General features: G+C 36.7%; 1 protein-coding gene across 1 annotated transcript in view; it reads left to right on the forward strand.

The window, feature by feature from the left end:
- The window catches only part of si:dkey-22o22.2 (neural-cadherin), a 155784-nt gene that overhangs the window by 114711 nt on the left and 13247 nt on the right, over nucleotides 1-27826 (forward strand). Inside the window, exons 22-32 of the mRNA XM_039736564.1 lie at nucleotides 2691-2968; nucleotides 4757-4971; nucleotides 6734-6861; nucleotides 9108-9235; nucleotides 9910-10033; nucleotides 12058-12238; nucleotides 13340-13506; nucleotides 14412-14676; nucleotides 19625-19805; nucleotides 23650-23903; nucleotides 25444-25601. Coding sequence (XP_039592498.1) covers nucleotides 2691-2968; nucleotides 4757-4971; nucleotides 6734-6861; nucleotides 9108-9235; nucleotides 9910-10033; nucleotides 12058-12238; nucleotides 13340-13506; nucleotides 14412-14676; nucleotides 19625-19805; nucleotides 23650-23903; nucleotides 25444-25601 — 2079 coding nt within the window. The remainder of the gene's footprint in view (nucleotides 1-2690; nucleotides 2969-4756; nucleotides 4972-6733; nucleotides 6862-9107; nucleotides 9236-9909; nucleotides 10034-12057; nucleotides 12239-13339; nucleotides 13507-14411; nucleotides 14677-19624; nucleotides 19806-23649; nucleotides 23904-25443; nucleotides 25602-27826) is intronic.

The following is a 27826-nucleotide window of genomic DNA, read 5'->3' on the forward strand; positions in this document are numbered from 1 at the left end:
TCCCTCCAGGCATTCCGGCCAGGTAAGAACCCCAGACACCTGTGATATATATATATATATATATATAGTACAGGCCAAAAGTTTGGACACACCTCCTCATTCAATGTGTTTTCTTTATTTTCATGACCATTTACAGCACTCCATCACTCTCCTTCTTGGTCAAATAGCCCTTACACAGCCTGGAGGTGTGTTTGGGGTCATTGTCCTGTTGAAAAATAAATGATCGTCCAACTAACCTGACTTCTGCACAACACAACTGCGGTCCCAACCCCATTGATAAAACAAGAAATTCCACTAAATAACCCTGATAAGGCACACCTGTGAAGTGAAAACCATTTCAGGTGACTACCTGTTGAAGCTCATCGAGAGAATGCCAAGAGTGTGCAAAGCAGTAATCAGAGCAAAGGGTGGCTATTTTGAAGAAACTAGAATATAAAACATGTGTTCAGTTATTTCACCTTTTTTTGTTACGTACATAACTCCATATGTGTTCATTCATAGTTTTGATGCCTTCAGTGAGAATCTACCAATGTAAATGGTCATGAAAATAAAGAAAACACATTGAATGAGGAGGTGTGTCCAAACTTTTGGCCTGTACTGTATATATATATATATATATATATATATATATATATATATATATATATATATATATATATATGTATATATATATATATATATATATATATATATATATATATATATATATATATATATATATATATATATATATATATATATATATATATATATATATATATATATATATATATATATATATATATATATATATATATAATCTTAAACTCAAAACTACAATGATAACCACAAAAGAGCAAATTAACTTAGTCAAATACAGTATTAAACCAAATTCAAATAAGGTACTATAGAACAAAAGACTAAAACCTTCCAAACAATAACCTAAGGTTTAGTTTGGCCATAAGATACCTAAATTAATTAAAAGATACCAGAGCCAAAACAAGAACAGTTTTGTAGGGCAAGAATAGGGAATCCCCCCTCGAGAGACCAGTCCATACAGGTGCTTTACATAGAGCAAGGCGCAACAGATCCTTCATAATGAGCTGCAACCAACTTGATTTCCTTGGTCCTTCAAGCTAAACCAACCAAAAAAGGATAGATAGATAGACAGATAGATACTTTATTAATCCCCAAGGGGAAATTCTCATACTCCAGCAGCAGCATACTGATAAAAAAAATATTAATTAAATAGTGTTAAAAATGCAGTGCAAGTTAAAAAAATGCAAGGTGGAGAGTGTGAGGCAGGTGTAACAGTCAATAACATTGTATAATGTTAATGTTTACCCCTCCGGGTGGAATTGAAGAGTCACATACTGTAGTGTGGGGGAGGAACGATCTCCTCAGTCTGTCAGTGGAGCAGGATAGTGACAGCAGTCTGTCGCTGAAGCTGCTCCTCTGTCTGGAGATGATAATGTTCAGGAGCCTGCTCAGTGCCCGTTGCTCCGTCACAGATGTCAGACTGTCCAGCTCCGTGCCTACAATAGAGCCTTCCTTCCTCACCAGTTTGTCCAGGCGTGAGGCGTCCCTCTTCTTTATGCTGCCTTCCCAGCACAGCACCGCATAGAAGAGACCGCTCACCACAACTGTCTGATAGAACATCTGCAGCATCGTATTGCAGATGTTGAAGGACACCAGCCTTCTAAGGAAGTATAGTCGGCTCTGTCCTCTCTTGCACAGAGCATCAGTATTGGCAATCCAGTCCAATTTATCATCCATCTTAACTCCCAGGTATTTATAGGTCTGAACCCTCTGCACACAGTCACCTCTGATGATCACGGTACTAGCTATATTATCAACACAAAAAGAGACACAGACCCTTGACAAGAACATACCAACGACTAGTGAGTCGGGAAACAAACAGTGATACTGTATTGGTTTTAAGGAAATAATTATGGGAAATCCATAGAGATATATACTGCATGTTCTTCCTGATGTTCAGATTTTTTTAGGTGTTATTTAGTGTCACTGCTTTTTTACAGATATATACAGTGTGCTGGGTTTGTGAATAGAGCTGTATTTTGTAAAAATAAGCTGAACTGGAAAAAGGAAAGGAGAAAATGGATATTAACAGTCTTTCTGTTTGTCTTGTCAAATATTTAAACATTACTAACACCTCAAACAAGAGTATGTTTTGCACAGATTTCAGCCTTGTTTTAAATGCTGAGATCATTATTGGTAGCTAAATAATTCTGGTATTTGGGAGTGTGTTCCTTTGCTCCTACTTACAATTTCCTGAAACATGGAGAAGGTAAATCTTAGTGTAGTAATCTGCTAATGTTAATGATATCCTCTGAATTCAGGAAGATTCAGCAAAATTTAATCTCTGTGTTTAAAATTGACAGTATTGTGTGGCTATTGGTTGCAATTCACTCAGAATCTAGAATTTGTGTTCCAAACATTTTAGATCTCCCTTAAAGTAAATTTTGTTTTAATGAAATGTATCAGAAATAAGTTTATAGTTTATAATGTAAACACCACATCCAAAATTATAGTAATTCCAATTCATAAGACTGAATTCTGGACTGAAAGTCAAAATGATTCTGAGTTTAGAGTTGTCTTGGTTAAATGTTTGATCTGCAATTTCTACAGTTGTATTGTTTCATACTGTTGTGTAACTTTGGTAACAATATCCTGTCTGTGATTTTCCTTAGCTGGAGACTGCCTTGAATATACACATTTCCCATGTTGGAATAGATGCGTGCAAAAACCATAAATGCATCCATAAAGCTGGGTGTTTAAGCAACGTTTCTTTCAGTAACAAACTTAGTAGAGTAAGAGCCAAAAGTACCTCTCTTCTGTCTATAACAGTTTTCAGCAAGGCCCAGTGCACATGTTCAGCACGTGAGAGACACTACCTATCCTGTTCTTCCTATCCTAGCAATCCCTGCTTGAATGGTGGTACCTGCACCAACAGTGATCTGGGCTATAGGTAAGGTGTGCTGCCATCACATTAATCCTACTCGAAATGAATTTTATCTGTAATCTACTTTAACTGTATGAAATCATTTATATTATACAGGAACACAACCATCTTGAGTTAAATGAAAAAATTTCATCTAGATCAACTCCTATGTGTTTAATACTATTTTAAATATTTATTTTAATTTAGTATGAATGTATATAGCCTTGTGACCAAATTCTGAACAAAAATAGTAAAACACTTTGCATCATATTCCGTTCATCCCTCCATTCATCAATTTCATTAAAAAAAAAGATGCAAAGTACAACCACATTCAAAGAGTAGTGTACCACATTGCACATTCAAATTTACTTTTTAACTTAGTTTAAAGTTAATGATCACCTCATTAGCATCTAATTAGAATCTCTTCAGAATGATAGAAGAAACTGGAGTACATAAAGAAACCCCATTTGGAGACAGCAAAATCCAGACATCGACTGAGACTGGATTCTTTGGCAGACCCCTAGTACTAAAGAACATGTGTTCTAGCTACTAAACTGCACTGCTGTCCACATTCAGTTCAGTTTAGTTTATTTACTATTCACTACTTCCAGATATTGCACTCTATACAATACTGGTGAAACGTTTTGAGTCTCCCAGGAATTTCCATGTTTTTGGTAGAAATTGATACCTTTCATTATCAATGCAATAGAGAAACAGAGACTTCAAGATGCTGAGCATAATGCACTTTTCCAATCGTCTTCTGTCCAGTATCCATGTTCTTTTGTCCCTTTTAACTTTTTCTTTTTATTTGCCATTTTCCCATATGGCTTTTACTTAGAAACTCTGTCTCTAAGGCCAGCATTCCAGGAATCATCTTTTCTGTGTTGTAGATGACAATGGTATTTGGTGTGTATTTAAAGAAGAGGTTAACTGAGGACCAGTTAGGTGTTTGTTTCTCATACTACATATTCTGATGTCCTTCTCTTTTTATGGTATTGTGTATCTGGCCCTTTTCCCTCTTTTTCTATACTGATTAAATCCTGTTTTCTTTCTTCTTCTATGAACAATGTTAAAACAGAGTTCTTTAACATAATCAAGTGGTAAAAGAATAAATGCACTGGTAATAACTGATACATTAGAACAAACACAGTATGATTTGCCTTTTTTGAATTATAAGTGGGCATCCAAAGTTTATTTTCTCTGATTCAATGTAAACTTTGCTTTTCTATTTTCCATTACTAGCTGAATTTAGGTTTCAATATTTATGCATTACATTAATTAATGAACTATTTCAAGCTTTATGCACCTTGTGAAAATGTTTATAGATATACAGCATATTGTGATTGGAGGGGGCCCTCCTGGCAGTACTTACCAGTCCATTGGTACTGGCTGTCTGTCATTCTTCCTGTCTCCTCTAGCATCATATTTCTACTGTTCTTCACTTTGGCTCATGCCCCACCCCTTTTTAAATAGGAGTTACTCTGGTTCTGGCAAACTCATCACAGCCTTTCCTGCCTGTCCTTTAGCGTGTAGAGAAAATCTGTTCATAGTGCTCTTGGGGCTTCACATTTTCTTTCTACTTTTGGTGATACCAAGGTAGCTGTTTCTAGGACTCCTGCTATAATTACAGGGTTTTAATGCCCCCTGAAGGTCCCTTCTTCCTGCATGGGTATGTCAGTTTCATCCTTAATGCCACCTTTCTTATTTTGGCTCTTGCGGTTAACTCCATTAAAGATGGGAAACATTTCATAGTGCCAGGACTTTGAGAAGCTATGTCAGAGCCTTTGTTTTAAAATTATTCATCCTTTCTTTTAGGTGCACATGTCTTCCTATGTTTGATGGGCCGGACTGTGAGCAGACACACCACACATTCAGAGGGCATGGCTATGCATGGTTCAACCCCATTAAACTTTGTTTTGACAGCCATATTTCACTAGAATTCATTACAGAAAATGGTAATGGACTTCTGCTTTACAATGGACCTGTAGATCTTCCTAAGCCAGGGGACAAGGAAGACTTCATTGCTCTGGGTAAGACCATTACATTACAAACAAAGACTAAAGTGCAGTTCAGCAGTTGGTGCTGTACTGGTTTTACTGGACTTTTCATACATTTGATGTCTGTATTTGGGGTATGCTGGGTGTGTCTTTGTACTGTTTGCATATATATATATATATTTTTTTTTTTTTACTGTTTTTTAGTTTGTGTTGCACTGGATTTGCTTTTTACTTGTCTTTTAACATCTGAAGTCCCATGTGCTTTACTCTACTTTGGCGTACACAGGTGACATTTTGCAAAACCTGAGCCCTAAGCATCTGTTTACTGATTCTTTGTTTGAAGTACAAAACAAGATATTGTGTTGCATGGCAAAAGTATCTTGTTTTTTTCTGTATGGCTCAAAACCTTGAGGAGCACAATAGCTCCCTTTTCTCATCCTGTATTCCTCTTAGCTCATTGAGTTGTGTCTTTCTTACCCAAGCTCTCCATGTTATTTTTGTTTGCTTGTTTGTTTGTTTGTTTATCTTTTGCAGTTGACAACTGCTTGGTTTTATGTATCACACATGTCATGAAAGTTTCTTGCCAGACTATTTCCAGATTTTTGTTTTTTCACGACAGCTTCCTATTTCTGTTGATCTGCCTGAATCTACTTCAGTCTTTGTTTTGCACAATCTCTCTGTAGCTAGGTGGTAACAATTTTCTGTTCTATACCTCATCCTGCCCTTAAAATTCTTTAGACTGTCACTTGTTAGTTAGGATCACGTTCTGTTTTGTCTGCATAGCCAGCCAGACCTCATGATTGATGGCACAGGTTTTCATTTGTGCCTTTTGGGTCACCTAAACCTTTTCTCAAGTTGTAGAAATGAGGAAGATGTGTGCAGAAAACCAAATCTTTGTTACGTAACAAGCGAAGGATCTAAAATGAAAGGTGAAAAGGAACTTTCACCATTAATAGATGTAGAAAATATTGTGTAGCGATGGTTCCTATCTGATCAGTTTTAGCTTTGTTGCAAAAAAATCACCTTGAAAATGTTTTGCAGAATGTCTGGGACTTAATCCTTAGTATGATTTTTTTATTCACCGTAAGTCCGTTCTAATTGCATGTCCAAGATTGAAATATGTTGCTGTCTATACTCCATTCCTCTTCTGGAGTATACATCACAATTTTCAGTCAAACAATGGCCTGTTATTCCAAAATAAAATCCAGTTCAGTATGAGTTTTGAAGATTCACAAAGTACTAATATCCACTACATTTTGTGACACCTTATTCTATATAGTTGTGCTTTAGTGTATGATTTTTGTTTTGTTTTCCTAGGCGGTAGTGAAAATTACTTTTTCCCCAGAATCTTTCTAAGATCCACATCCCTGACTGCCTCGATTCAAAAAGCACTCTGCATTATTTAAGCAATAATATAAAAATCTGATAATTTTATAGATTGTTGCATTAAAGTGAAGCAACTACTCCACCAAATGAAAACCTTCACTTATTTAAGTTAATCAAATGCTTAGGTCCTAAATATCCAGTTTGCCTTCCCTTAAATGCTAACCGGCCTGCCACAATTTCACATTTGAACTACTAATGGTTTTATTTTCCTGCCGTTCATAATATGGTGGTGTGTTTTAAATTGCTAGTTTTGACTGTTCTGAAAAGACTTATGTGTTTGGAATTACTGTACTGGCTTCCTGAACCAATTGCAAGAGCTTCACAGATATCTCTTTATGATTAGCACAGTAAAAATAAAGACATTAACTATTATAAATTTTTTTAGTAATGTTTCGTTTCTCTTTTGCAGAGCTGAAGAATGGGATACCAGCTCTGAGTATTAGTCATGGCCGAGGATCTCTAAAGCTCCAGCTTTCTTCTAAAATAAATGTAGCAGACCGTCGCTGGCACCGAATTGACATCATTAGTGATGGGAAGGTATGTTACAGAGCTCACAGTTCAACTTTTTATACACGGTAAACTTCCCATTAGCAGCTCAGAACACTGTAGACTCATAAATATTGTTAAAGTAAAAATGTTAAATAATATTTAATGAAGAAAAAATACAAGTTGAGCAAGAAAACAACATGCAGTGTTTTAGTAAAGTTTTAAAGCTCCTGAAAGCAATAATAATGTAAGTGATGGCTACTGTTTATAGTTTTTAAGCAGTCAAATGAATGTATGATGCTTGACTTGTCATAGGCAAGACAGTTGTGTCCCTCTACTCTGAGTGTAAGTCTAATCCAGTGACAGTATTTAATGCAGGGCGCTGGGGTTAATTTATAAACTCCACTTAAATTAATTAGGTAATGCAAAATAATAATTAAATAAATTTGTCTATTATTGTTATTAAGGATTAATGATAGACTTTATGTTTTATATTAGGAATGCAATGCAAAATGTTCTGTTTGTTATCGCAAAACATTTAATTACAAATATTCCAAAACACAAAAAAACTTAATAATGTTTTAAAACACAACAAATTAATCAATTGTGAACACAAAATGAAAATGGGTTTTGCTTGTAGATAGAATGCCCCTTCCTTTGAATAAAAATGCAGGACACATGCCAGGAATTATATGTCTCTTTTGACCTGGCAGTGTCTGGGAATTCCCAAAAACAAATTGGAAAGAGTTTCTACAGATTGAATGGCCAGCTCTGTCCAGATTAGCATGTTGCCAACACAACACCTTCCAGGAAAAGCAAAGTGACTACCCACACCTTTGCTGAGGATGTCAAGCCTATCTTTGAAGCAATGACCACAGGTATGGTATCATAGTCAGCACCTGTTCTCTGCTGGCCTCATGTCCCTACTATCCAGTGGCACCTCAAGTTATTTAAGAATGATCATTTAAGACCAAATTACTACATTATAATACTTTTTTACAGTGAGAGGAACAGTATGGTGGCACACTGGTTACTGCCACTATCCAAAGGCTCCAGGGGATTTAACTCCAAAAAATATTATTTTCTCTGTAGTGTGTTTTTTTCTCCAATTACTCTGTCTGTAAATTTGTCTGATAAGCAGTGCCATCTTAACAGCATATAAGCAATGCACCAGGGCCCCTTCCTACACAACCACTCATAGGAATTCAAACGTAAATGTTCGATAAAATTAAACATATATTTATTGTATTGGTACTTCCAAAAATCAGTGTTCAAACATTAAAAACATGCTGTACAGCAAAGATTAATCAACAAAAATGTTTGAACAATATAACATGAGCCCTGAAAAACACAAAAAGTTCACCATATAAATGATACTCAATTGGTAATCCATACAGATGGAGATGGCACAGTATGAAATTACTATGAATTATTTATTCTACACAAACATTTATGAAATTTCTTTGCAAAGAATTAAGTTGAAGTGACATTAACATATATGATTTTACATTTTGTAGTGTGTGAGATCCATACACATACATGCACAAGGTTGTAGAGGTGACCGTGTCAGAGTCAGAGGTGAATATCAATGTCCACTTGTAACACAATAACAAATATTTATAGTTTAGTATAGTATAGTATTTATAGTATGAGACAGCATGTCACAACATACTGTACATAGATTAGCATGGGGCCCCTAAACTTGTGGAGACCCTGGGAAACTCCCCAGAATGCCCATGCATTAAGACAGCCCTGCTGATGAGAGGGTGTGAGGGAGTGTGTGAACGTGTGTAAGTATGCACTGGTGCCCTACTCAGAGGTTATTCCTGCTTCTACCCTATGGTGCTGAAGTATACTCTTGTTCCCAAACTTTTCACATTTTTTTTGGATTCCCATTGCTTCTGACTCTCGTGCTATACTGTTTGATTACAATTTATGGCTTTGTCTTGTGGTTGTTCTCTTTGGCTTGTGTTCTGTCTACTGCCTAGTTTTAGTATTTTTCAAACTTATCATGGCTTTTTTTCATTACTTTATTTCTCGTGTTTAAGATCTTCAAAGAATACTAGAAAGCCTGTTATACTTGTTTCATGAAAGTCACATTATGGCATGGTAAAACACAAGTTATGTCACTGGAGGGGGACTTCAATTTATTTTTGAACACCCAGACGCAGATGGGTATGGGTACCCTCCCTGAAATGAGAAACCGGATCATAAGGGCATCATTAATAGTTTTCCTTATTGTGAAGATAAATGCTCGTGTAAAACACAGCCTAATCAGCACTGTTTCCTTGCTTTAGATGGTGGAGCTAATCCTGGACCAGTGTTCTGGAGTAACACTGAATGAACTGGAGGAGACTCGAACTGACATTTTACAACCTGGCCTGATTATTTGCAAAGCAGCAGGTGTAACACCAGGAAAAGAAAGGTATGAGAAACATACAGTCATTATGCAGCTTAGTATTGTGAGGCTGAAAAATCATTTAGCAAGTAAAATGTTCAGCTTCTTTGATTTTACTTCTGCTACAAATCATGCACCTGTTTTTGTGTCCATTCACTTTTGGTTAGTGAGCCAGAGCTTTTACCAGCTCAAGTGAATGTGCAGAACCAAGCCGCACATTAAACACCAGTCAATCATAAGAAACATTCCTGCACAGCTACACACACGCACAGTTTGGCCAGTTTAGAGTTGTCAGTCTATATACTAACTGTGGGACGAAATCCATTTAAAAGTAAAAAAAAAAAAAAAGAAATATTGTGTACACAGTAAATGCAATATTTTACCAATTGAGCATGGACAAAAATGTTTTAAATCTGTGACAATGTAGGCTGTACCACTTTCCACCAACTCCCGAAATCAAATACAGTCAATTTAATATGAATATATGAATTTATTATTACAATAAAAAATGTGTGTTTTTGTTAAATAAAAAAGCCTAGCTCATAAAATAAATCAAGAAGAGTAATATATTTTTCCCAAAGTTCCAAATCCAGCAAGTGTTTCAGTTAAGAAACACAACAGACATTTAAGGTTATCACTCAAAAACTTACTGTAGAAGCACCTTTTTATAAAGAGATCACAAGCGGACTTTACTTTGCTAGGTTCCTCAATGTGAATCAGCCTCTTCAGCTTGGTGGATTGAAGCAATCTGTGCTTTTTCAAAGATCTATGTTACAATTTAAAGGATTCACTGGTTGCATAGGAAATCTGGTTGTGGACAACAAGGTAAGAAATCTGAGCGAGAATGCATAACACATCCTAATGCTCTCTAATTTCATTCTAAGGGTAACATTTGGACTCAATGCCTCTTCATGCTGTCAACATTATGATGATAAAATGAATTAAAATACTTCATGTTGATTCTTTTTGCACTTTGTTACAGACTCTCATTAGAGTGCCAAACACCTTCTGCAACATGCAAATAAACAAGTGAACATTTTTTTCTACTACCCGCAGTGTGCCACAAAGATAACAACATTGGCAGATCTGCTTAATCCAATCAAGACTTGTGGGGTCTGAGTAAAATCAATGATTATTATATCACTATGGTTTCTGCTTTTTATGAAAATATGCATTTTCCGCTATATTTACATATTCACAGATTAAGCTTGCATTATACACACTTTTATAAATATATTTCATCTTGCACTAGGAGTATTTATTAGATGCTATAGGCACTGAGGCACACTTTAAAACAAGAAGGAATTAAAGGTTTGCATTTTAAATTAAGTTTTTTAATTAATGTGGCAATCAAAATGTTGGGCGGGAAATTATTAAGGGCTGTTTGGGATTCATGTGACTATTGTTTCTATTAGCTATCTGAAGAAGTTGAGAATCTCAATAAAAATGATTGTACATTGTCACATTTATGACAGATAAAACTTTCTCTATTGAGACCTTCGAACTCCAATTCTATTGCCATAAGAGTTTTCAGCTACTGTTGTTTTATCGCTGGTAATATTTTATGTTCCTCTGGCTTTTAGTCATATTAATTCACTGTGACTTGTCATAATAGCCAGGGGCACACATGAGTGGCAAAGAGGGAGTAGGGATACATGCACCCTGAAGTGGCTTGAATAATACAGAATTACTGGTCTGTCTTAGAATTAATGGACATGGGAATAATATTATTATTTCTTGTCTGGGAGTTTTTTCCTTGTCTCATGGTTGGGAGGCTGTCCAAACACAGGGTCTGTTAATTATGAGATTTTGGGCTATACAAAAAATAAATTGTTATTGTATTAGAAACTTATTGGTAAGATTAATTTTAAACCAGTCAACATTCTGTACACTAACTGATAATTAATGTGTTTTTCAAAATTTAAAATGCAATAAAAGGCAGCATGATTACTACTGTTGCTTCACAGATATACAGTAGCATCCTATGTTAGAATCTTGCATTGATTTTGCACTAGGTACTCTGTTTTCCTCCTGCAACAATAAAGACATGCAGGCTGAGTTGATCGGTGATTCAGGTTTGGCTCCTGGGTGAGTGCAGTTGTACGCATGCCTGAGTTGACACTGAGATAAACTGATCTCCTTCCCAAAACTATTTCCCACCTTGCAATTATTATATGTAGGATAGGCTTCTGTCCACATCAAGATTGAATTGGATTGCACAGGTTTGAGAATGTTATATTAAAATAAATAGTATTTCATTATCCACTGTTTCACCTTAATAAAGCTGTCAATTAATTACAAAAAGCAATTCAGTATAACTGATAAATTCAGCTGAATATCATCAGCATATAAATGAACATTAATATTGTGTTTTTGAGTTACATCTTTTAATGGCAACATATTGTATAAAGAAAGAAAAAAATAATCCTGCATAGAACCCCGATGCTGAACTACTGACAGACCTTTGTGAACACTCCTTATTTCGTCAGTCAGTCATTGTCCAACCCACTATATCCTAACACAGGGTCACGGGGGTCTGCTGGAGCCAATCCCAGCCAATGCAGGGCACAAGGCAGGAACAAACCCCGGGCATGGCGCCAGCCTACCACAGTACACATACCAAGCACACACTAGGGACAGTTTAGGATCACCAATGCACCTAACCTGCATGTCTTTGAGCTGTGGGAGGAAACCCACGCAGACACAGGGAGAACATGCAAACATTCTGAAAATAATTTGGAAAGCATAAAGTAAACCACTAAGAACAGTCCATATAATAGATCTAAAATTGACCTTGGTAAAACATATGACTGTGTCTGTCTGTGTGTCTATGTGTGCGTCTTTGACAGGTTTATGATTTAGGTAGCCCCGCAGAGAGCATGGACAGTTCTCCAGGATGTGCCCTGACTGATCCAATGTGCCAGGCTGCAGGAGAACCTTTGTGTGGCTTGAATGGAAAGTGCTTAGGGCAATGGGGATCATTCAGTTGTGACTGTCATCCTGGCTACTCTGGACACAAGTGTGAAAAGCGTAAGTTAAAAGAAACTGAAAAGAGTGGACTTAAAACTGTTTTCATTGTAAAATTAACATTAACACATCTGCAGGGAAATAGTGTTCATGGTAAGAAGCTAAAACGTGACTTGCATTGACCTATTTTAACTGGATATTTAATTTTAAATGGAATATTTTTTGTAAATTATCTGCCATTATTATTCTTAAAAATGCCAATCAGATAAAGATCTCAGAATTACCCTTTGTGCAGCAAATGTGGTCAGTTTGTTGGATCTTAAAATAAACAATTATCAATGCAATTTGTTTTATTTTTCACACTTTTAAGTGACAAGAGCAGAAAAGTGTTAACATTCAAAAATATAACGAGGTCTAAATAAATGCAATATTCTCTTCAAAAAAACTAAAAATTCTTATACAGCCAAATGTTACAAAATGATTTTTTTCACAGTGCCAAGCCCTTTAACATTTCACATTTTATTAGTTACTTCTGTCTTTACATTGAACTTTTATAATAGTTTAATTATATTTATATATTTGTATATTTCTATTTGTTAAGGTATAAAGCACTTTTAACTATATCAATCTTTCTACTTTAAAATAACTATAAATAACTACTAAATATGTCCAACTTAAATTATTATTTAGTATCCTTTGTTAATTGTAAATGTTGCTAGTGTTTAGTGATAAATGTGGTCATTTGGCACTGATTCTTTACTGTACTTTGGTTTCATCATCTTATCACTGTGTATCTTTTTTTAAGAGATTATTCAGTATTCCCATTATAGACAACATTCTAATACTTCTAATATTATAGTTAGTGATGTTATGCGTAATTATTTAATGGTCTGCATATAGCAACTTCAATGAATGCTGTGTTAATTTACTTGTATATCTTCAGCCTCCTAAAACCATATAACATTCCTGCACGTACATTTAATCTAAAAAACGTATTTATCAATGTGTTTTTTTTTAACTCAAGGATACAATTTATATCAAATTTACAAACAGCAGAATCTACTACAACAATTTTTCAGTTAATCTTATTAAAGTCATAAATGATGTGTAGCATTTATTCCTCATTATTCTCTCAGTCCAGTATATCTGGAATGTCACCCACAGGTCTACAGGAGTGGTCGTTTGAGAAAAACAGCCAGCTCTGGTATAGTCTGCGAGGTGTTGACAATCCTCACAAGACTCAGGTGCAACTTCTGCTACGGACACGATCCTCTTCAAGTACACTGCTCCATATGGCATCTTTGGATAACACTGAATATATCACGCTTGAGGTAAAATTCTATGACAGATAATATATTTTAGTTCAAGTTTGTGAGGAGCAAGACGCTATTGTAGAAGCATTAGCTGAAAGCCAAGAACCAATTCCAAACATTCAGACTCTCACACACATCCCATTCACTCATACAGTGTCAATTTATAGTTACAAAATAAATTTCCTTTTATGTCTTTAGGTTGTGGGTCCACCCTGAGAAAATCCACACAGATATATTGTGAAAGTACACACCACACAGAGTGCCTGGCTGGAATTTTAACCTAGGACTCTGGTGAAGTGAGACAATAGCATTAACCACTAAACCAATTAAGGAGGATAATTTGAACAATTGGGTGCACTTTTGTCTTCTACAGCTGATTCTGTTATAGAGAAAATGCTTTCAGACAGGTACAACTTTGTCAGTATGGGATCAGCTACAGGAACTAGCAAGCCAGCACACAAAGTCGCATGTCACAGCCCAATAGTCACCTTTAAAGCTCAGCAACTAACTGTATATTAAGTTCACAACCGAGCCAAGTTTTCTATTCTATAGCTCATTCACTGAACTCCATTTGATGGAGACCATTGTGAATTAATTTAATTTCCAGGAAAAGACAAATGAATCTGAGTTACCGTGTTTGCAGTCTGCTTATTAAAAGACTTCAAATTTATTTTACAAGTTCAGGAGGGCATTGTGTTTAATAAGGCACACATAAGGCAAAAGATGATCATACTTTTTTGTATATATTGTGCATGCATATAATTTGGCAGATGGAGCTAATTAAAAATAAATAAATGTCCATTATCAATAGTATTATTTTATTTACATAGCAGTAGTTATTAACAGTTGTTGTGTCCCAATATAGCAGCAATCCACTGTACTAACTTTGCAATGTGTGCGTGTCTCTCCTTTTTTTACTTTAGATCAATGAAGGACATTTTGGAATTAGAGCAGGTTTTGGGGATGGTGAATATTCTCTTAGTCTGCAAGTTGTGCGCATTGATAATGGTCAGTGGGTCTTCCTTAGCATGGATCGGTATGACAGCAGGTTCACTTTGCAGTTGGATCGAGGTGGAGGAATGAGGCAAATTTCTGCAACTCTTGGTAACAAGAGAAAGACCTACATCAGCTCCTTTAATGTGTTCATTGGCAATAGTCCTTTTGGGAATAAGGAAACACACTTTGAAGGTATGCAGAAAACCTCATTGTACCAATGTGAATAGGTATTGACTTGTTGTCGTTTACAAAATCTAACTTTCAGTGGTCAGAGTAACTAGAAAAACTTAGGAATGAATAATGACACAAACATATTATAGTATAGTATATAGTTGTCCAGAGGGGACTGGGCAGTCTCATGGTCTGGAATCCCTGCAGATTTTATTTTTTTCTCCAGCTGTCTGGAGTTTTTTTTTTGTTTTTTTCTGTCCTCTCTGGCCATCAGACCTTACTCTTATTCTATGTTAATAAATGTTGACCAATTTTATTTTCTTACTCTCTTTTATTTTTCTATCCTTCATTATGTAAAGCACTTTGAGCTACATTTTTTGTATGAAAATGTGCTATATAAATAAATGTTGTTGTAGTAGTATAGTATAGTATAGTGTAGTATACTGTAATATAGTATAGTATTCTTATAACATACTTTACTATCACTTCAGTTCTACTTCATCTGTGTCTTGCTGTGCACTTACCTGGGATGTATTCTATATCCCAAGGGCATAATTGGCCATCACAAAATTGGCTGTTATGAGTGGATAGGCTCAGGTTTCCTGCAACCAGAAAAAAATAAGTTTGACTGATTGGTTCTTCTGGTCAGGTAGTTTAGGTATCAACACTGAAAATGAATAATTTTTCAGTTGTGGCATTTCCACCATTTGTCTTTCCACAAATCTGGAAATGCTGGAAAATTAATGCAGTAATACAGACATCTAGTTTTATTCATTGTTAAACATAAATTACTAATAATGCAATATTGTAATATTATTTGTGTCATTTGATTAAAAAGTTGCAGAGAGACAGCCCATCCCACCTGCATTCGGAAGCAAGAACGAGGCCTTGGACATAGGGCTACTTTTTAGCAGAGCCCCTCACACATACTTACATAGAATCCGTTCTTTAATAGCCATTTACCCTAGTCTGCACATCTTTGGGTATCTTCTTCTTCTTCTTCTTTTATTTGCTCCCGTTAGGGGTCGCCACAGCAGATCATCTTCTTCCATATCTTTCTGTCCTCTGCATCTAATTCTGTTACACCCATCACCTGCATGTCCTCTCTCACCACATCCATAAACCTTCTCTTAGGCCTTCCTCTTTTCCTCTTCCCTGGCAGCTATATCTTTAGCATCCTTCTCCCAATATACCCAGCATCTCTCCTCTGCACATGTCCAAACCAATGCAATCTCGCTTTTCTGACTTTGTCTCCCAACCGTCCAACTTGAGCTGACCCTCTAATGTAATAATTTCTAATCCTGTTCATCCTTATCATGCCAAAAGCAAATCTTTCCATCTTTAACTGCCACATCCAACTCTGTCTCCTGCTTTCTGGTCAGTGCCACCATCTCCAACCCATATAACATAGCTGGTCTCACTACCGTCCTGTAGACCTTCCCTTTCACTCTTGCTGATAACCGTCTGTCACAAATCACTCCTGACACACTTCTCCACCCATTCCACCCTGCCTGCACTCTCATTTTCACCTCTCTTCCACAATCCCCATTACTCTGTACTGTTGATCGCAAGTATTTAAACTCATCCACCTTCGACAACTCTATTCCCTGCATCCTCACCATTCCATCAACTCCTTCTCATTTACACACATGTATTCTGTCTTGTTCCTACTGACCTTCATTCCTCTCCTCTCTAGAGCATACCTCCATCTCTCCAGAGTCTCCTCAACCTGTTCCCTACTATCGCTACAGATCACAATGTCATCAGCAAACATCATAGTCTACGGGGACTCCTGTCTAATCTCGTTTGTCAAACTGTCCATCACCATTGCAAATAAGAAAGGGCTCAGAGCCGATCCCTGATGTAATCCCACCTCCAACATGAATGCATCCGTCACTTCTACCACAGACCTCACCACTGTCACACTTCCCTCGTACATATCCTGCACAACTGTTACGTACTTCTCTGCCACTCCCGACTTCCTCATAAAATACCACAGCTCCTCTCGAGGCACCCTGTCATATGCTTTCTCCAGGTCCACAAAGACGCAATGCAACTCCTTCTGGCCTTCTCTGAACTTCTCCATCAACATCCTCAGAGCAAACGTTGCATCTGTGGTGCTCTTTCTTGGCATGAAACCATACTGCTGCTCACTAATCATCACCACACTTCTTAACCTAGCTTCCACTACTCTTTCCCATAACTTCATGCTGTGACTCATCAATTTTATTCCACTGTAGTTACTGCAGTCCTGCACATCCCCCTTATTCTTAAATATTGGCACCAGTACACTTCTTCTCCACTCCTCAGGCATCCTCTCACTTTCCAAGATTCTATTAAATAATCTAGTTAAAAACGTCACTGCCATCTCTCCTAAACACCTCCATGCTTCCATAGGTATGTCATCTGGACCAACGGCCTTTCCATTTTTCATCCTCTTCATAGCTGTCCTTACTTCCTCCTTGCTAATCTGTTGCACTTCCTGATCCACTATCTCCACATCCAACCTCTTCTCTCTCTCGTTCTCTTCACTCATCAGCCTCTCAAAGTACTCTTTCCATCTGCTCAACACACTCTCCTCTCTTGTGAGTATGTTTGCATCTTTATCCTTTATCACCCTAACCTGCTGCACATCTTTCCCAGCTCGGTACCTCTGTCTAGCCAGTCGGTACAGGTCCTTTTCTCCCTCCTTAGTGTCCAACCTGTCATACAACTCATCATATGCCTTTTCTTTAGCCTTTGCCACCTCTCTCTTCACCTTGCGCCTTATCTCTTGTTACTGTTGTCTACATTCTGCATCTCTCTGACTATCCCACTTCTTCTTTGCCATCATCTTCCTCTGTAGTTTCCCAGCTGTCTGATAACTCTTCACTGCCACCCAGTGCCTGTCTCACCTCCTCCCTAAACTCAACCTTGCAGTCTTCCTTTTTCAACTTCCACCATTTGATCCTTGGCTCTGCCCTCACTCTCTTCCTCCTATTGATCTCTAACGTCATCCTACAGACCACCATCATATGCTGCTTAACTACACTTTCCCCAGCCACCACTTTGCAGTCTTCAATCTCCTTCAGATCAACGCTTCTGCATAGGATGTAATCTACCTGTGTGCATATTCCTCCACTCTTGTACATAACCCTATGTCCCTCTCTCTTCTTAAAGTGCGTATTCACCACAGCCATGTCCTTCCTTTTGGCAAAATCCATTATCCTCTGACCTTCTTCATTCCTCTCCTTGAAACCACACCTACCCATCACCTCCTCATCTTCACTGTTCCCTTCACCAACATGCCCATTGAAATCCGATCCAATCATCACTTCATCCAGCTCACTCCAAAAATCTTCTTTCTCACACATTGCACACCCAACTTGCAGTGCATATGCACTAATAACATTCATCATTACACCTCCAATTTCTAGCTTCATAATCATTACTCTGTCTGATGAGAAGGAAACCAACACACACAAGGGTAACTTGCAAAATCCGTATCATCAGCTATAAGATTTAGCTGGATCTGTGACACAGCTTTACAGTTTCACAGTTAATTCAAAACAAGATGATAAAATCATAACTGGAAGTCTTCATTATCATGTGTCATGCTTTCCTAGCAAGTGTCATGGTGGCAAACTCCTGACTTGTAGAGATCAGACTACCCTCCTATCCTCAGCAAAGTTCCAAGTGTTTCTGTAAAATGACCATTAAGCACTTTTCCTAAATCACTACACTGACTAACACTTGTTTGGAGCCGTTTGTTTTATATTCTTTTGACATGTAAAATCATATATGGTGCCAATCACCCTAACACCTTTGCTGAAGTAAGTGAAAATCTTGTTTCATAAAAATAAATTGAACTGAATTGAAACCTGAACAGTTATTTTTTTTAAACAAAAAACAAAGTGTTTTTAGCATATTCTCATTCAGTGTTCTCCCATTTTATTCCAATCTTACATTAAAGGTGAGCAATAATAGGAAAATATATAAGAAATCTTAATATGGTAAATTAAAAAAATGATAACCCGACATGTCATCTTCCTGATCTGATTAAATAAATAATCAAATATATGATTGATCATTTTCCATAACTGTTTCAGTGACTTTTCATATTAAAGTCAAATGAGAAATAACTTTAAGGGAGAGGAAGAGAAGTGAAACACATCAGGTGATGACCTGTTGTTACTGATGTCTGATGTCCTGTAGATGACACTGAATAGCAGAGCTTGTTTATTTGGTCATGGATTACATTTATTAATTAGGCTGCTTGTGATAAGAGTTTGCTGTAAAATATAAATATGAATGTGAAAACTACAATGGTACAATTGAAAGTATGTTAAAGCACATAATGGAAGACAGAATTTTTAAACTGTTGCTATACCCAAAGTAAATGCCAAGGGAACCAATAAAGCATATGGAGGGGATAAACAAAAGTGACAAACAAAAGCAAGAAATGAACAAAATAAACAACAAAGAACACATCACCTTTAACCCTGGCTAAGTGGTGGCTTTTTAACAGAACCCAGAGTTGCTTTCTGCCACATCCTGGAATCAGTTCCACAATCAGTGCCCTATAATTGCTATTGGGACACCAGGCTAAATCTTTGCCTAGTGGCTAGTATCTCCCTACATCCCGACCTTTCATGGCCTGCAAAGACTGAGATCTCCAATGTAGCCTTCTTGCTGCAAGCCTTCTATTAGCCAGCTGGTCCTTTACTCTCTCTGTGAATCCCTCTTCAGATTACTGTTTCTCTCCCAGCTTTGAGTTCTTCTTTACATAGCCCCTCTGCTCTTTTACAGCAGTCTTTATCTGCTTTTTTAGTATGATATGCATTTAATCTGGTAGTGCCTGCTTATCTGTGATTACCCAGGTGTTTCTGCCTGAATATCTCATGTTCACAGTGTTACTCAATACATTATGTAACATCTTTTAAAGCAGAACATATTCCAAAAGTCATGTGCAATGTTCTGTTTCTTTTAGGTTGTTTAAGGGATATCAGAATAAATGGCCACTCCCTTCTTCTTGATGAACAAAACACTGAATTTATCACAGTTACTGACCGAAAGGCAGTTTTCAGTGGCTGTCATTCTGACGCATGTAGCACTAAGCCATGTTATAGCCATTTACAGTGTGTGGACATATGGAGGCGCCACGAGTGCAGGTACTGGTGTTTATATTTTTTTGTTATTTCTGAAACAAAGATTAAATACAGTGTTTTATGAAAGTGTAGCATATTTTCACTATATGAAACAAAAACATTACTTTTAAACATTAATAATGACAGTTGTCTGACTGTTAATGTTATAAATCACTGAAAAGTGATTACCACCAAATGCAGCCAAAAGAGGAGGTCTGTGCTGATAACTTCTCCCACTCCAAAAGCATAGATAGATAGATAGATAGATAGATAGATAGATAGATAGATAGATAGATAGATAGATAGATAGATAGATAGATAGATAGATAGATAGATAGATAGATACTTTCCCAAGGGGAAATTCACATAATAACTCTTCAATGTATTACAATTTGTGAGGTACTGCACATAATTGAGGAATTTTAAATACAGTATATGTGATTTATTTTATATGATAGTGTACTGTACACATATCAAAATGTATCAAATACAATAGTATATCCATTCCATCTATTTTTTAAAAGCAGTTTTCCCTTTTAAGGTTCAAAATGAGAACTTCTGATTGTAAGTCAAATGCCCACCTAAATGGGATGCCAGTCCACTGCAGAGCTTACTGGTGAATGTACACATCAATACCCTTTCACTCATTTAACTAGTTTCAATATAAAATTGCTTGTCCTCCTAGTAATTATGACTTTTGGATCTGGGAGGAAACCTGCATACACCACAAAATCTCACAGGAATGCAAACAGAATGAGTAAGCTCAACATACTGTAAGCAGTCTATCCCTAAGGCTCCAGAAAGTGCTGTTGCTGTGGAAAATATCCTGTATTATTCCTATTCAAAAGAAAGCAGGTGCTTCTTCACCTAATGACTATGGATCAGTGGCATTTATGTCTCGCATCGAGAAAGCGTTTGAGAGGCTGGTCTTGGACTATAAAGCGTCTTTTTGTGGTAGACCACCTTGATCTCCTGCAGTTTGCTTATTGGCCAAAAATTGGAGTGGAGGATAGAATGTTTTTTTTGTGGATGGGTGAATAATTTTAGATAGAGGCCAAGCAAATATTGGGTTTCCAACAGGCTTGCCCCTTTTAATTTTCTAATATACAGTATAAATCAAAATTCAGTGCTCAAGAGCATGAAAATGCTGGATAGGAGAAAAGGCTTTGGCTCCAGAGAGCAGGTCTGTCACTGGGAGTTCCATCCTTCCGTTAAGACCGTGTCCAAAGGAGACACCAACAACAGTAGGTGTTGGATCTTTAAAGCCCTGCTGCTGGAAGCGGCAGGATTGTTTTCCCTCAAGACGCGACTTCTACCTGCTGTTCAGGAGGAGAAAATAGACAAGGTTGTCAGACAAGTATGACAGCACCCCATCTCGCCCCAACAGGGCATTGCATACCTGTGACCAGCTGGGAGGGTGTCACTTTGACACACATGTGAGACACTAGCAGTCTAAAAAAGGCTTATTCTCAGCTGGACAAAGCTGGCAGCATTGTGAGGATTGCATTTCATGATTTCTCCAGTACTGTCAATACCATTCAGCCATCCCTGTTAAGGCATAATAAGCTCAAGGATATCCAGGTGGATGAGCCTATAATGTCGTGAATAATGAACTATCTGTCTGGTAAACTACAGTTTGTGAGACTCGAGGACTGTGTCTTTGATATGGGTGTGAGCAACACTGTAGTATCACAAGAAACAGTCCTGCCTCCTTTTCTCTACACTCTGTACATCTCAGACACCTCTAACACCAGGTCATCTCAAATGAATTTGAACTTATGGGGTGTATTGATAAGAGGTTGGGACAGAGTATTTTTTTTAGGTGCAATTAGAAGTCAAGCAAAATGAGACCTTTTATTGGCTAACTAAAAAAACTTCTAGAGGCCTGAGTTGCCTCAAAAGACTGCATATTGTAATCTTTTTAGTTAGTCAATAAAAAGTCTTTTTTTTATTATTCTTATTAAATTCATAATTGTTAACACAGTACAACACCCTAGTACTACAGACTTTCTAGGTACAGAAAGAATGATCTGTAACTAATCATCAGCAAAACCAAGAAATTGGTTATTGACTTGCCACATCAAAAAGCCTCTGTGTCTGGTCACTATTCAGGGAGTGGATGTAGAGGTGGTACATTGCTACAAATATTTTGTGGTCCACATTAATGACAGGCTGGACTCTTCTCACAACTCAGAGGGCAGGGCAGATCCCTTTCTCTTAGGAGACCATGTTCCTTTAATGTGGGTAATAACATCCTTCACATCTTCTACAACTCTGTATGATTTTTCTATGCTGTGAGGTGCTGTAATTTCATTGTCAAGAAATGCTACTGTGGCTCCTTTATACCAGCAGCAATAAGCCTTTATAATGCCTCACTGTGACTGTCAAGTCACTAGTTTTCTTTCTTTTTAGTCACTCTGGTGTGTTCAGACTATAGTATTTGCATGTAGATATCTATCTATCTTCCATTAGAAGCCAAAAAAGGTTCTGTCTAACTGGGCTGGTATTCAAGGCAACAGATTTAACCAACAGACAGCTTTTCTGTTGGGGTTCAGTGGGTGCTGGTGGTGTTGTCATAATGTTTCCCCAGTTTATGCAGTTTATTTAATTTGTGATTTTGCTTGGTTATGTTCTTTGTTTTGGTTGTGGTTTGGCATTATGTCAAATGCTTAGTTAATTGAAATGTGCTATTCACATAATGTAGCAGCAGTAGCACAGAAGATTTAATGTTAAAAATGATCATGTATGATTTTTTTGCACCTGGGTGCTATGTGATAAATATATTTTGCAAAAATATGTATATAATAAAATAAAGAAAATAAATGAAAAATTAACAAAAGATGCACAAAAATGAAGTATCAGAGCATGATGTTAAAAACAAATCTCCATGCATTCTGAATACTCAAATACTATTTAGCACCTAGAGTAATTATACAAACATACCTTATAACAGCAGAAGACATGAATAACTGTCTTTCTAGTGGCATGGCTTATTCAATTACTTATCTACAATATATATGACTGCCAGTCACTCTTTGCCTTAACCTCTATCTAAACATTGTGGAGCTCTGCCTTAAAATAATTTTAATCTCCCTCCTATGGTCGATTTAAGCCAAGGTGCAGGTCCACTTCTAAGATTTATTTTCTTTACCTCCTAGAAACCAGACTAAAATATACTTCGGTAGCCCAGGATTTCCCACCACCCTTGATTCCTCAATAACTTCTAAAAACCTCAGTCTCTATCGTTAGTTTCTTCGGTGACCCATTCCCTTAAAGGCAACTGTGTATGCCCTCTAGCAGTTAGAAATGCACAGCAAACGATGAGCAGCTTTAGCCTAAGGATACAAAGAATGAGCAGCTTGGCATCATTTTTAAATGTACAAAATGTCCCAGGTTTCTCTAGCTAGGAACCTTTACCTGTTAGCTAAGTGGTCTTGTGATTTCTTGCCAGTCTTGGCAACCTTGTTTTTTTCAGAATTTGTATCATGCCAGGTGTTCTGTCTTTTCTGATACCACAGCCTTTGGCATGTGTATGATGTTTCTTATTAGTCAACCCTTGTGTTTTCCTGAATTTCTTTATCAATTAAATTGAGATTCTAGATGTCTATGTAGCACTTTATGTAAACAGCACAATATTAAAATAATTTTTTATTCTTTAATATAGGCCTGTGTCCTGTCTAGGGATGGTGCCTGCGTTCTTTGTTTTATATGACTTACCTTAGATGTCCGAGTTTAATCAGTTACTGGCTATTCTTATTGTATTTTATCTTAAAAGAATTCTGTAATTTGTAAAATTAATGTGAATCACATTACACACATAGTGAACTACAGAAGAAATTAATATATTGTTTACTTATTATGTCTACAGGTGCCCAACTGGTGAAATAACACTTTCAGATAATGTTTCTGGTGTGCAGCGTTGTGCCCCTTCACTATGTAGCAAGTCACCTTGCCACAATGGAGGCATCTGCATTATCGGCTCTCCTGAGACATTTGTTTGTCATTGCATGGATGGCTTTAAGGGACAATGGTGTGAGATAAGCCTGCTAAAGTCCAGCAAAATGGCAGCACTTAGCCCCAGCTCTATCCTGGCCATCAGCATGTGCCTTCTAATCTTCATTGGTACGTATAACAATCAGATTTACAGTTCAATTGTGACTAGATCAGATCATTGTCTCTAATCCAACTGACTTTCCTACTGTACATGACTAACATAAAATATATTAGTTATAGCATCATTTTGTTGACTTTAATTTCATAAAGGAAAGAGGTAGAAAATAAACTATACAATGAGGATTTGTTTGAGAGAGCTTTTAATGAAAGTAGCTGTAAGTTACCAAAAATAGATTTCTGGTGCCAGAGAGTGGAGCATGTTGCTTATTGCCCAAGCATACAATACGAATGTCATTGTACTCTGCACACATAACAGTACAGTCAGTCAGTCATTCTCCAACCCGCTATATCCTAACACAGGGTCACAGGGGTCTGCTGGAGCTAATCCCAGCCAACACAGGGCACAAGGCAGGAACAAACCTTGGGCAAGGTCTCTGCCTACCGCATGGCACACACACACACACCAAGCACAAACTGGGGACAATTTAGGATTGTCAATGCACCTAACCTGCATGTCTTTGGACTGTGGGAGAAAACTGGAGCACCCAGAGGAAACCCACGCAGACACAGGGAGAACATGCAGAACCCAGGTCTCCTTACTGCGAGGCAGCACTGAGCCACTGTGCCACCCCTGTAATGAATCAAATACCAAAAATATTATCATATCTATGATCAATAACATCAAAAGCTGCAGATCGCAGAGAGTTGTACAAAAACACTTAAAGATGTAATTGCTGCCAAATGGACTTGATTAGATGAGATTAGATGAGGTGACAAGATTAATATTTAAGTGGTATTTTCGAGTTTCTTGAGATGGTATAAATGACTTTAATGTATTATCTCATAACAATATAGCACTCTATTGTAATTTATAATTATATAATGTTAGATGATTATAAAGCCCTACAATGTGGTACAGAATTTAGCATTACCTTTAAGCAGGATCACAAACAGAAGTTAAAAAAACATTGAAAAATTAGAAAGAAGATCATTTAATTTTACACCACTGATAATAGAAAATTAATTGACATAATATTTATATATTATATAAATTTATATATTTATTGACCAAATACACTATCAGTCTCCACAGGATGGGTGACACAAAAGTTCTTTTATTTAGTCACTGCAACAAAACAGAGATACAGTATATATATATTAAAAAAAAAAAAACAGGAAACTGCTTTTGCCACAGTTGCACACTTTATTCAGAAATTATCGGCTCTAAATAATATTTGCAAATTAAAAATTGCATTAGAGAACTTTAACCAGGGCAGCCTAACATGTGACCAAGGATAGATATACTTGTCATTTATTTTTCAAATCATTGTTAATGCTTTAGTAATGTGATTTGCTTTGATGATAATAAAGAACATTTTTTTTTTATTTGAAAAGTATTTTGCAGCATTTGTGTAAATAACATAGAAAATGCAATGTTGGGAAGTTCATCTCATGTTTTATTTATTTAAAAGGTTAACAAGTTTGAACACATTAATTACCTTTACTGATGTACTCCTTAAAAGTCTTTTTTTATCTCTGGTATGCATAGCTATATTAGTTGCTGTTACAGTATGGCGCCAAAAGGGAACTACTAGAAGATTTCGGAAGAGTGTGGTTTATCACATTCCTACAGAAAATGAAAGTTGGGAGGATATTCGGGAAAATGTCCTTAACTACAATGAAGAGGGAGGAGGAGAACAGGATCAGGTAAGTACTTGAAAGAGTTTCTGCTGGTCCCCCATGAATTGCATTGTCCAGTTTTTAGACAAATTATTTGTTTTATCCAGTAGAATACAATATTATTTTCTGATTGTGTATTTTTTTTTTCATTTTGGTTTATTGTTTGGGATATATCGATTAATAATCACTGGACAATGAAGATTTTGCTTCCTGAATATTTTTCGGTACGTCTTATGGATTTTGGCCTACTGATCACGAAAATCACCTTTAAATTTTCCTATCACGTAGCATTTTATTGCAATTGCCTATTTTTGTGATTTCCTCTCATATTTTGAAGTCTACTAATATGTTGCCCATAAAGTAAGTAAGTTCTTTTGTTTAGTCCAGGCATGCCTGGCCTTGCACTCAGGTTGCACAACATGAAATGTGTATACTAAGGCTTAGGTATACCAGGGCGTGCTTAACCAGGATAGATGTTGTGAACAAAGGATATTAAAGCACCTGATATACACAGTTTGTACATATGCAGATGCACATTTACCATTTATTGTCTAGAGTACAAATCGTTACAGCAGAAACGTCTCACAACTGCCGCCGTACATTTGGTTTCATTTGTGGAGAGTATACGCTGAAGCATCAAAGATGCAGTATGACTGAACTTGTTAAGAAAGCATGTGAGCTCTACTTTGGCTAAAGAACTGGGCTCCTTACGTTTGTTGTACAACATGTGCTGTCGATCTGAGAGCTTACTTTAGAAGTAATCAGAAGTAAATGCCATTTGCAGTCCTTATGTTATGGGGAGAACAGAAAGATCATGAAGAATTGTTACTAATGTCTAATCAATGTCTCTGGCTTCTCTACTAAAATAAGAATAAGACAGTTTGTCAGTACCAAAGCCACCACAAATGTGTGCCCCAGTGCATGTGGAAAATGAGAATGATTCAGCTTTTGAACAATTTATGTCTGGTAAGCCTTATCTAGCACAGTCAGAATTAAAGCACTTGTTCAGAGACTTAGGTTTGTTAAAAGCAAAAGAAGAACTACTTGGTTCAAGACTACAAGGATGAAGTTTGCTGTCATCAGGTATGAAAATGTCTGTTTTTTGAAGCCACCAAGAGATTTGACAAATTTCTTTGGACAATTTGACAACCTCTCTTTCTACACTGATAAGCTGTTTATGGTTTTGGTTTGTGAATATGATGTGCAAAAATTACATTTCTTTTATTCATTTGTAACTTTTAAGCCTGAAAGCTGTCTTGTTACACAATGGCAATGCCCACCCTTCAGTACCATTAGTTATACAGTACACATGAAAGAAATGTACGAATGGGTAGAGATGCTGCTGAAATATATGGAGTACAACAGCTACTGCTGGAATATCTGTGGTAATCTAAAAAGAGTGGCACTGTTGCTAGGAATGCTGCTCTGATATACTGTACCAGGTGCTGTTGTTTGATTTGCAAATGTGACAAAGTGCTAAAGAGTCTCATTACATTAAAAAGAACGGGCTGCTCAATAGCCATTTGGTTCCGTAGCAGAAAACTGTGGTACTTAAACAACTTGTCCATCCAACAAGTGGGTCTTTATGTAAAACATGGACTGATGAAGAATTTCATGCAAGCGATAAACAAGAAAAGTGAAGGATATTGATATTTGAGGAAGATATTTACACGAATAACTGATGCCAGAATTAAGGAAGGCATTTTTGTTCATCTACAAATCAGACACGTCATAAATGACAAGCAGTAAAATGATCTGTTAGTGGGGATGGAGGAAATCTTTTGGAAGGCATTCAAGGATGTTGTTGTGAATTTGTTTGGCAACTATTACAGAGCATCAAACTATGTGCAGTCGGTTGACAACATGCTTCAAGCATATAAAACTACTGAAGTGCAAACAAGTTGCTAAAGATTTGATTTTTGCATTCACTTTTGGACTTCTTCTTTGCTAATCTTAGTGCAGTCAATGATGAACGAAGTAAAAGGTTTCATCAGAAGCATCAGATGCAGACAAAAAACTGAAAATCATCAGCATAATATGTTTATCTTAAGGGAAATAATACGAGGATAATTAAGTGATTAAACACATTAAATTCAATAAAACGAATCCCATCCTATATGATAACTTCAATATGAAATTGTAATTGTGTTTATCTTGAAAATGTCAATCATAATCATCAAACATTTTTCAGAAAGTAAAATTGTCCAGTGTAATAGGCATGCATGTATTTAAAATTATAAAATAAAAATGTT

This window comes from Polypterus senegalus, chromosome 15 (genome assembly GCF_016835505.1).
Source record: "Polypterus senegalus isolate Bchr_013 chromosome 15, ASM1683550v1, whole genome shotgun sequence".
Classification (NCBI taxonomy): Eukaryota; Metazoa; Chordata; class Cladistia; order Polypteriformes; family Polypteridae; genus Polypterus; species Polypterus senegalus.